Source organism: Photinus pyralis, unplaced genomic scaffold (assembly GCF_008802855.1).
Source record: "Photinus pyralis isolate 1611_PpyrPB1 unplaced genomic scaffold, Ppyr1.3 Ppyr1.4_LG3b, whole genome shotgun sequence".
NCBI classification, from domain to species: domain Eukaryota; kingdom Metazoa; phylum Arthropoda; class Insecta; order Coleoptera; family Lampyridae; genus Photinus; species Photinus pyralis.
This window is the reverse complement of record NW_022170510.1, coordinates 6,913,039-6,925,117: the sequence shown is the minus strand read 5'-3', so window position 1 is coordinate 6,925,117 and position 12,079 is coordinate 6,913,039. Positions and strand designations below refer to the sequence as shown.

Below are 12,079 nucleotides of genomic sequence, written 5' to 3'. Positions count from 1 at the left end.
TTGCGCACCGGCCTGAGTAGCTGGATATCAGAATTTTATCGTAAACGTTGTTTTTACGTTATTATAACCAATAATTCCAAAAATTAAGGGCTATAAGATTCCCTAAATCAAAGCATGAATCAGGGCATGAATTAATAGAAGCCTGATTTCTAAACAGCTTTTTTGGGTTTTATGATGTTATGATTGAAACGGTTTAGAAGGAAATTAAAACATCTATAAACACAAAAAAAAAAATATTTAGGGTCATTTTGTACGACAGCGCAATTTTTTTGGTATATGCTGCAAGTTTTTTCTCTTCATACATGATACAATGTAAGCGTTACAAACATAAAGATTTTTTTGTCCATAAAGTTTGACTTCTTGGACATCACTTTTTTTAATTAATCACACTTGCAAAATTACTTTCACGTTTCGCAAACCCAATCAGGGCTATAAATGTCAAGTGCCATATCCTTGAACCTTCTGAATTAAGGACCCGAGAAGGATGAACGCAATCTTACGAACCTATTTTGTGAAGATTAGGAGTCTTGTTTCAGACAAACAGTGTTAGCCGCATGAATTGGTACAGATGGGAAAATCGAGTAACTGTTTCCATAAAGAAATGATGGTGATTGTAGAAATCCCGATCGGGCGCCATGAACGTTAGGTACATGGTTTCAGGTGTGTGGTTGAATTTAGTGAAGTCGATCAAGATGAGATTAAAGGCGGTCAACAGGCCATGGCAGCCAAAATAGAAGCCGTGGAAACTAACATCGAAGCGGGCCAACAATAAGTAAGATGGGATGAGATCTACCTGATTTTCCACAATCCTCCCGCAAGGAAGCTTCAGAACCTTGTGAAAATAGACGTACGAGAAAAATTCGAGTTAAGAGTCACCAATACTCGATGAAAAATCACCGCCTACTTGAGACAATTTGAAACCGCTGCTGACACAAGTAAGTGGATAATGGAAGAGAAGGCATGTTTTGGGTGGACTCCAAACCATCAGCAAAAGGATTTCAATTAAATTGTATCACGGTTGGAAACCCGATACGGGGATAAACAAACTATAATTGCGCTAAAATCGGTATGTTACATCGTGTTAAAATAGGATATAGCGTACTGAACACGAAGCAGCTTCTACACCTTTTCCACTTTTATTCAAGAAACTATAAAGTTAATTTGAGAAAGTATCAATTGTATTTGAGAATAGTAAAATGTATTCCAGAAAACAACAAATGTAGTTTAGAATAGTGATTTGTATTTGAGAAGGCATCAAATGAATTTGAGAGTAGTAAATTGTATTCAAGAAATGGTAAAATGTATTTGAGAAGATATCAGTTGAAAATGAGAAAAACAAAATCACATGTATAACATAGCCTGAGGCTGCTGCTGCTGTTGCGGGACTGCATACAGTAGCGGGATTATAAAAATTTGATTCTTAATATTACATTCTGAATTCTGAAATACAATTAACGACTTCTTAAAATTAAATGATACTTTCTCAAATACAATTGACTATTCTCAACTACATTTGTTGTTTTCTCAAATCCAACTGACTATTCTCAACTACATTTGTTGTTTTCTCAAATCCAAGTAACAATTCTCAAATACAATTTACAACTTCTCGAATAAAAGTGGAAAAGGTGTAGTAGTTGAAGATGATTTTCAGAAACAAAATTGAACATATCCATTTTTTATGGCATGTGATGTCACCTACCCACAAAATATTTCATTTTTAGCGCTGAGGGGCAAATCTCAACACTCTAAGCAGCATGGTAAGACACTGAATCTTAAGTATCACTTTTTAGCTTTATTTAACTTTTAAAAGATTGAACATTTAAGATACAAATGCGCTTGTTGTGTGCTGTTTAAAAATATCTGAACGATTATGTGCTCCATATAGTAAGATGCTGTGCGTAGTGTAGTGAAAGTGAAAGTTAAAATCTGCTGGAAATGTACAAAAAAATGCCGCGGTTGGTTGTTTTGCATTATCAGTCTGTAACTTGTCGTAGGACAGCGAGGTATGAAAATGCAGTTTTCATCATCTAAAACATACAGACTTATTTCACATACGCAAAAAGTGCAACGCTACCCATAGAAACATTGCCAGAGACATTGGAACCAATTTTCCCACAGAAACACAAGTAGTACGTCCCGTGCGCATGATAACCATTAAAATATACTTCTGGTAGTTAACATCACACATATACCACGGTGACCCAAATATGTTTCGGTGAAGTTCTTCACTCTATAAAAGTTATACAAAGTTAATTGCATCCCACCATATGTTTTCATTTAGCTTCATTATATGTATCCACTTCTTTATTTTTGATTTAATTACCTTATTTATTAGTGTTTGTCCGGCCAAGGTAAATAAAAGCAGTTCGGTAATCGCGCAGGCTTCATATTGAACCAAGATGAGCGTTAATCCTAATTTTTTGTTCTAAAAATTGTCGTTGCCACATTCTAGTTTTCGTAAGTTGTTATAACACTCACATGAAGGATTGCAAATGGCACGAAAACATGGTAAAACATGGATACGCACATTTTCATGAATAGAAGTGGAAAGAAATAGCTATTCATGAGCTTACAACATTCCAGGATTTCTTGATGGTGTTTAATGTATTTAGTCAGAAGGTATAATACTCTTACTTTAAAATCCCCGGAACGTATTGTTGTCATAATGCGATCTTTGTTGATACGCTCTTCGGTATCCTCTGGCCATCTGTAACAAAAAATTCAATTTACCCCAAACCTGCACTTTTTGCCTCAAATTAACTAGTCCAGTTGGTAGAAATATCAGAGCTCCTTACAAATGATTAATTTTAAAAAGGTATAAAGAACAAATCCTTTTGCAGAAAATTGCTGTATTTAAGAAATCAGTATCAATCAAATTTAGCACTTAAAAGGTATTAAATCGTTATTAAACCACCTGTCCCAGTAACAACCTCTCAAGCAACCTCTTTATCATCTCAATAATAGAAGATAGTATTGCACTTCGGGTACTCTCAAAAGTAAGACTAAAGTAGTCATTTTAGTCCCTACGGAAAGTTCGAAATTGAAACTCCTTAAAACTGGTTAACGACTTGTTTCTTAGACACTAAACGTACACGTTCATGAAAAAAATCTTAGGAAATGGATTTCTATTTTACTATGAATTTACTTAACTTTACGTCACTCCACTTGAATTTTACATAATTCGTTGATCAAAACGTCCAATTCGATTCTATTATCCGTTTGTAGACAAGTGTTTAATTGTTTTTTCTACAATCGATATCCAATGTAGACATTTGCGCTCGTATTTGACAACGCAAACGTCACCTTTTTCGAGGAATGTCACTTTGTTGCTTGTATTTTAATAATCCAAAATATAAAAATATCGTACGTCCAATAGAAAAATTCCCAGACATTCACAAAAACCTGAACACAACAACTACTTTAATTATTATAAGTAATTGTTTTAAATTTTCCCCTGAATATAGCTTTGGAGTCACGAGTATTTAATACACCCGATATTTTATCAATTGTATTATTGAAGAGCCTTTTTTGATGTCGGCTTTGGAAATCAGATCAATTCTCCAACAAAAACAGATACACGAGTGAAGCATCAGTTGTGCAAAAATTCGAGTTCTCATAAAAATGAGACTGGCCTAAAAAAACACATGTCTCGCTGTCACAACGGACACTCGAATAGCCTATTTCACATCATAATTATTTAGCTTACTTTCGGTAATTTTATATAATTCGGCATAAATGTTTCACCGTTGTTGATAAAAATAAATGTGGCGTATGATATGTAACAGTGTTTTCTTAAATTTACGCGGTAAGCCTTCTATATCAGGTATATGTACCGTGGGCGTGGGTTCGAATCATAACATCAATAAAAAAATCCAGCAATCACCGATGACGTCAATGTGTCGGGTCCAGCATGAGTCCAGCATCCAAGATGATGTGTCAAGCATCCGAGATGGTAGGTTTAGCATTTATGATGTTGGTTCCATAAGCCAGCATCCAAGATGGTGGATCCTGCCGAAATGTGGTACCCCGGCCCAACTGCCGAAATATGACCGGCCACCCCGGGCCAATGGCCTAAATTTGACCTTACACGCCGGGACAATTGCCAAAATTTTGCACGAGCCAATTGCCGAAATTTGTCGAAACATTTTCCCACAGTCCCCAGAATTTTCCTACGCTAAAGTGTTCCTACACCTACTATCTTTGTTGGCCGATTTTGGAAAAATTTGTGAAACACTGATATACGAACAACAGAAGGTCTGTCCATGCTTAAAAACTATTGAGAAAGATACTTGATTTAATGACATGTTAATTTTTGTCTCACCGAAGCTGTTATCTTGCTCCTCGTGGTATATACGTTTCAAGATAGCCGCAATAGATTTTAATTTGCATATCCAGAATCCAGAATTTGAATCGATTTCTCATTTAGACAAATCTCTCTTGTGACAGCGACTCATTTTTATAAGAACTTTTTACCCAATTGATAATTCACTCGTATATCTGGTTTTATTGGAGAATTGATCTGATTTCCAAAGCCGGTATCAAAAAAGGCTCTTCAATTGATAAAATATCGGGTGAATTAAATACTCGTAACCTGAAAGAAATTAAAGCACAAACTGATACTCCAAAGCAAAATTCAGGCGAAAATTTAAAACAATTATAATAATTAAAGTATAGTTTCAGGTTTTTGCAATTTCTGGATATTATATTTTGGATCATTAAAATATAAGTTGACGAAAATTATGCTCTGCACGATGAAAAAAAAATAGAAAAAAGAGTGTTTTCGAAAATAGAGAGTCGTGAATATCTTGGAAACGGCTCAACTTTACGGGCCCATAGTAATTTTGCCACAAATTGCAAAATACCACTTTCTACCCCTTTCAACCATAGGGATTTTGCCTGTGGAAAAATTAAGCTGTTTCAATTATTTTTTCTGATTTCGAATCGTTTTACCTAAATAAAAAACCCCGTCTGGATCAGGAACTAGCTTTTTTGTTAGACACTATTATACATATAGCCTGGATTAAAAAAATCTGTACATCAAGCTAGCTACCGTTATAATTTATTACTCCAATGTGAATACATGTTCCTAAAGATATTAACTGTAGGATAAACTTAACAGTATAAGGTCGCATCCGAGACCGTTTCATATTCCAATGAAATCTGACATTCAAATTATTCTTAAAATCTGGGATTCGAAAACTTTTCTAAAGTCGGAGTTCGTATTCGAATCACTGCACTGAGGATTCAAACCCTTTAATAAAACAAAAATAAAAAAAATTAAATAAAATTAACAAAAATAAGACGAGATGAATGTATTTGAAGTTAATAAAACTTGTAACGTACGCACAAACCCCTTCCTACCACAACCCACATTACACGGCACGGCGTCATCCCTTAAATCGCACGAAGGACCACCTCAAACACGCGCCAAAACGTAACTCGCGACGCGCACCGCAAAGGTGGCGCTACGAGAGATACTCATCTGTCGTACTCTACGGTAGGGGTTTAAGAATCCACCCACGCACCAGAACCATCAATCAACACCAGTGCTCTGCATCAAGCGCAAGCTAGAACTTAGTCAATAGATAGTTGAAATCTGTGGTTTTGTGTGATGTTTATTTTGGGTTATTTAGTGGTTATGAAAATATTTATTAAATATAAGTACACAATGGAAAACTTCATCAAACTTAATAAAACTCATTTTAGATTTAGAAAAATTCACGGCTTGCATTGAATGTGCAAATGGAGGTGTTCAAGTCAATTTGCACCCGAAAATGAGAGCAGGGAATTTTAAGTTCATATAAGCCAGACTTGAAGTTCATAAAACTCAAAATTTCGGAAAAGTGGCCGGTATACGTGGGAGGTGCAAATCGAAGTATTTCTAAACTTTTAAACTGGTTCTGTCGATTTGCCAAGCAAATAGGAATTTGGGTGACAGAAACCTTATGGTAAAGAACTAGAGAATGTAACCTTCTAGGCTGAGACATATTAAGCCCTCTCACCTCTTTCATCTTATGTGAAATATGATCTCTGTGTCCGATGCAATAAATAAATCTCAAACAAGAATTTTGCACTCTTTGTATTCGGATGGAAATAACAGTGTCAATACATGTAAATGATACAAAACATCACAATAGTTAAAATGTGACAAAACAAGTGTCCCCGTTAGTTACTTTGATTTAGTAGATAGAAGATGTCTATTCGGATATAAACGCTTTAAAGCAGAATCTGATTGGAGCAAACCATTACTTATATGACTAACCGAGGCCTACGACACTCATATAAGTTCATATAAGTATCGCAGGCCTCGGACTAACCGGTACTAAATTGTACTTTAATCCTGATAGAATCTAAATTCTAAATTCTACTTTTTCTCGACCAAAAAGCAGCACAGTGGACTTTTTTGCATTGATAAATAAATGATGGTTTGTAGCAATTTGAACCAGAAGGTTATTGGTGATATTTACATCGTTTTAGGACCCTGCAAATATTGTTCGAGTTAATGACATATAAAATAAGGGGCTCCAAATTGGAGCCTTGTGGCATTTCAATATGCACATTAAGTACGTAAGGAAGACATACCGTTATCTATTAGTACACATTGCTGCTTGTTTTCAAAATAAAAATTAATTACTTAAACCGAAGACACGTCGAAGCCATAATCATTAAGTATTGGTACCAGAAGCTTGTGACTGATGGTATCAAATGCCTTTGAAAAATCTAACAATAGCAAAACTGTGAGATACTCTGCATCTGTAGCTTTAATTATATCGTCTGTAATACTCAGTAATGCAGCAGTACAGTACAACTATAATTTTTTCCAAATGGAAAGGTGAAAGGAGAATATGCTTTGCAAGACGTTCATTTATTTGATCTTTCATAACCTTCTCCAAGATTTTTGTCATAGTTGAAAGTATACTAATCGGTCTCTAGTCTTTGTAACACGAAGGATTGTTAATCTTTGGGATAGGTTTAACATGAGCCAGTTTCCATTGTGAAGGAAACCGGTTACGAATATGACACTTGACTGCGGCGACTGGACCGGCGGCGAAATGGTGGCGTTATTTGAAAGGCGGTGAGATCTTTAACTTGAGCAAAAAAAGCATACCTTTTTGTAAAGTTCGAAATGGCGCCAAGCATAGTTGAGAATCTTTTTTTAGTTGCGGGGATTAGATTAACGTATGAGTCTCAAAGACACTTTTTCATTACGAGATCGTAAACCCTCAAATCGGGTTTTACGAAAAAAAAAACATTAGAAACATAACATCCCTATGAGTCAAATTCTTACCTTGCATCATGCATCATTTCTCTGAATTGTAGTACTTTCTCCTTATTTACACCGTGCTGTAGCAAAGCGTCGTATAGGCAATTGCTTATGTCGGCACCTACACACAACCTTTTAGTATAGGTAAGTAGTGAGAATTTTAATCATACCGAACACCAACAATTGTTGGCTAGTAATTAACACTGTGGCTATGAATAGAGTATCTGAAGCTGAAGATATGTGTCCCACGATCACTTGCCCCATAGCTTGAAGTGTGTATATTCCAATATAATGACGCGTATTGTTTTTAGTATCTACTCCAGGGTATACTCCAGGTAATGGTAACATTCTGGAAAATTAACACGAAATAATGTTAGTTTCTTTAAAACTTCATTTCCATTCTCATCTCGGTACGTTTCGTCTCTAAGACAGTGGTGGAAAATTTACGGCTGCGACCGTACAATGCAAAAATCCCAGCATCAGTTTCACACTTCCCAAGAAATATAAAAAAGGATCGAAGTATAAATTCTACGGTATGTTTTATGAATTTGTTTCATTATTAGTCGTTTATGATCTTATGTATAAGGTAAACTATGATGATGAACTAAAGATTTAATATTTTCTATGGCGATAGATTTCGCCCCATCCCATCATCAGGCCTAGCGTCAATTACAAAATTTGAAACTAATAGATAAATAACATGTTGGTCTAAGTTAAAATGGGTTTTATTTTTAGACTTGGAATTTGGACTGAAGAATTTTTTAATGAAGTTGAACCCCTACATTCCCACCACGTTTCAACTTTACTAAAAAATTTTTCACGGATTCCAATAGTGTGTAAATTGCAATAGGTACAACCCATTTTAACTTAGACCAACATGTTATTTATGTTTTAGTTTCAAATTTAATAATTGACGCTAGGCTCGATGATGGGTTCATAACCCGAAATCGACCGCAATAAAAAATATTAAGTCTTTAGTTCACCATCAAACGTACTTTCAATAATTTCAATAATTTCTGTATGCACATGAAAATCGTCATACTTCACCTTCCCTTTATTAAAATCGGAATAGCAGTCAAGCTCGTCGCACCCACCGTAACCAATAACAGAAACGCTTGTGAGATATTTTTCGTACGTTGATTTTCCTCCCTCATTCCAATTTCAACAATATCGGTGTTTGCCCTGTATTTAAACACTCTGTTCAGATGCTCTACTAAATTTCTTCCATTTTGTCCATTTCGTATGAAAAAGTGTATTGTTAAAATATTGCAGAAATAAATACCTGGAAATTTGGGTGGAGTTACATACAAGTTTCTACGTTCTTTCAGCGTAGAGTTGAAGTATTTTATACATTACCGGCATTCATAATGGTAAGTGAATAATCTGTTATCTTTAAATTTTCGGCTAAGTAGAGTTCGTAGAGAAATGGTAACAATATCATGTAGAGTACACAGAGGTAGGCATATTTGCCAAAATTACTGAATAATTTAATCCATGTACTACTAGTATTCGGCGGAATTAATGAACATAACACTGCGTACTGTAGGTTAAATTCGAGCAGTTTCTGCTCGCCCATTGTTAGATGACCAATTATAAAGAAGTCTACCTTCAAGCAGCACTACCTAGCTTCTGAAAGGTGCACATCGTGGTTTTCGTTAATATGTCTTTCAACATGACAACCTTGACCATATAATTGCTTTTCTACTTCAATAGTTAAACACTAAAGAACAATGAATAGAAATGTAATTCTGGCAAAGTTTTGTTATTAGCTTTCAGATGCACTTCAACTACGATAAACGCGATCATTATCTTTGAAAAAATTTAATTGCTGGTTCCAATCCTTACTTCTACCAACTTGTATAAATTCAGTTCAGTTTGATGGAATTAGAAATGGAGTGGGCAAACCTCTTGTCCCTTATGAATCTCATTTTTAGTCCATCACTGGAAATTCATTTTAGTGGTATCGATTGTACCTTTATATTATATCTTCTAATTTTGTCATTCTTATGCAGAGTATTACCAATATTTAATAACGCGTTGTGTATAAAGGGTCATCAGTTTTTGCGAATGTGGGAAATAGAGATATCTGAAACTACCGGACTAGTTGTTAGGTATAGATTAAAAAAAAAGACCTACTGGTATATGATTTACCTTTTATGCTTTTCTAAATTTTTTTAACTATTATAGAATAGAACAAATTGTAGTGGTTTAACTTTAATCATTGAGTAAATAATATGACTTATCTATTCAATGCTATAGATTAACCACATTTCTCCCATCCAGGCTCCCATCACCATTTATGAATCATGACACAAACATTTGTTTCGGTTTATTCTCATATAATTTATAACCGTCTATGACTTTTTTAAGTTTTCCACCATATACCATTTGATGCAGCTCGGCTTTCTTCATAAGTAAATAAATTCTTTTTTCTACAACTGTCAAAAAAACCTGTCATTTTCTGACGGATTTCGAAACGCAAAATACTAGATTTTTAAACGGTTAATTAATAAGTAAGGTTGCTATTGACAACGTGCGCGAAATCGTCAACAGTGAAAAAAAGTATTTCGCGCACGTGACAAAGTTGAACTTAAACAGCAAATTTAATTAACAATCGGTTCAGTTGTAGAAAAAATATTGTATATAACGCTAGCGCGAAGTTATTTCGCGCATTTGACTGATATTTTGACTCGGCTTCGCCTCGTCAAAATACCTTCAGTCTCAATGCGCGAAATTGAACTTCGCGCTCTTGTTATATAAATAACTATTTTATTATACCTGAATCACAATCTCCGTTTTAAACACTCAAATGCGTGCGAAAAAGGGCCTTTAAAACACACGTGCTTTAAAGTTGCTAAGTAACGATACTTCAAGTATGACTTTTGAAACTGTCATCTGGGGCTGAAATAAAAAATCCTCTTAGGTCGCTTTCTGTAAATGCAGAACATTTCTTTGGCTTTTGTACCTATCCTTTGGCTGAAGCTTTCACAAACGCGCGTAATTTAGGGTATGCTTCCAAATCTGTTCCACTTTTGAATCGCAGTATTGCTTTGAAGTTTTGAATGAATGCACCAAAATATAGAAGATTTAAATACCTTTGACATTTCCTTCATATATGCCAGCATTATCGATGCATTTAAGACTGTATTCGTAAGTAACTTCCTGTTCATCCATGGAAACAACTTTTCATATTCCTTATAATAGGCCTTACTGGAGTTGGATTTTACACCTACCAACGTTTGTTTAGATTTTACAACAACCGATTTAATGGACGGTGTATTATTTTTTTCAACGGAAATCGTTTAATTCACAAAGACGATGATTTTTATAAGCAAACATCAAGTGACATTTCCATGGCAATCGTGAAATTACGAACACCCAGCCCACTTAATTAGACATGTATTCGAGTATAACGTCAATATGACTTCATTGTATTTCCTATTTCTAAATTATACTGCAGGTATAATAAAAAATACTGTAAGATACACGTGTATAATTGGTCTTTAAAGCACTTGCAACGTTAAAGGCACTCCGCTTTGCGTCGTGCCCTTAAATTCGTTGCGCGTGCTTTAAAGACTTGATTATACACTTGTATCTTAATATACTATTATTTTTTAATACTATTACTTTTAAACAATTTCTCTACTAAACCAATAATTCCAGAGCCATAAGATTCCCTAAATGAAAACATAAATTAACCGTCTGTGTGGCTCAGTGGTAGAAAGTTGGGCTACACAGTCGGGAGGTCGGATGTTCGAAGCTGAGTTGAGGTGAATTTTTCATCTGTGGCAGAGATGGGAATTTTCTTAGATCAGTTTCGAGCATTCTGCCGGATACTCCTAATTAGGTTTTCCTGCAGTTTTCCTAATTCGTAAAGTAAATGCCGGAAGAGTATAGAACAACTTAAGACCTTCTGCAGGAGCACCTCTAAAAAGAATTATGCGGGTCACTCTGTAATTAGGCTAAAGTCTGTTGAAGGTCTATAACAAGAGAGGGACAATAAATAAATACATAAATTAATGGAAGCCAGATTTCTAAACAGCTTTTTTTTGGCTTTATGATGTTGTATTGAAACGGTTTAGAAGAAAATTAAAACACAAATATACACAAAATAAATATTTACCGTCATTTTGTACGACAGCGCAATTTTTTTGTATAAATAGCAAGTTTTTCTCTTCATACATGATACAACATAATTGTTACAAGCACAAAGATTTTAACATCTTTTTGTCCAAGTCAACGAGGTCATTGTAAATGCACAAAATTCACTTCTTGGACATCACATTTTTTAATTAATCACACTTGCTTAATTACTTGGCAACTGTCATTTCTAGTGTCAATTTTGGTGGTGCGTGACAAAGGTGTATTTGATATTGATAAAAGAGCAGCCAAAGTAGGTAAAGAATTGATACCACCGAAATCTAAAAAACTATATGAGCAGCAATACGATGCGTTTAAGAAATAGTGCCTCATACAAAATGTGGAACAACCTACTGAAATTGCCTTATTGGTAATTTTTTCCAATGCCGACACGTTTTTAATGAATTTAATCCCTAATTTTTGTGCATTAATAGGTAATTTTAATCCCTAGGGATTAAAAAAATTTTAATCCCTCATTTTTGATTTCTGGTAAAACATACAGAAAGTACCTATTCATTTTCTTTATTTTCAGAACAGGTAATATGAAAAGCACAACTTATAAAGGGCCTTAGTGTACATCCAGCTCTTCCCATATAATGCCAAATAAGTGAATTCTTCTCCGCCTCAACAATGGTAAAAACTCTTGACTTTTAGTTTTTGTATCTGGAATTCTAA

The 12,079-nt window shown here is 34.8% G+C and overlaps 1 protein-coding gene across 1 annotated transcript; it reads right to left on the bottom strand.

Annotated features, from left to right (window-relative positions):
* Positions 1-1,883: 1,883 nt before the first annotated feature.
* On the bottom strand, positions 1,884-7,369 carry LOC116166584 (odorant receptor 43a-like). Its single transcript, XM_031481581.1, has 5 exons — positions 7,289-7,369; positions 2,479-2,707; positions 2,324-2,425; positions 2,075-2,230; positions 1,884-2,027 (listed from the first exon to the last, which is right to left on the bottom strand). The coding sequence occupies exons 1-5, from the start codon at positions 7,303-7,305 to the stop codon at positions 1,974-1,976; spliced, it is 558 nt and encodes a 185-aa protein (XP_031337441.1). The 5' UTR covers positions 7,306-7,369; the 3' UTR covers positions 1,884-1,973.
* Between the last annotated feature and the right edge of the window lie 4,710 nt (positions 7,370-12,079).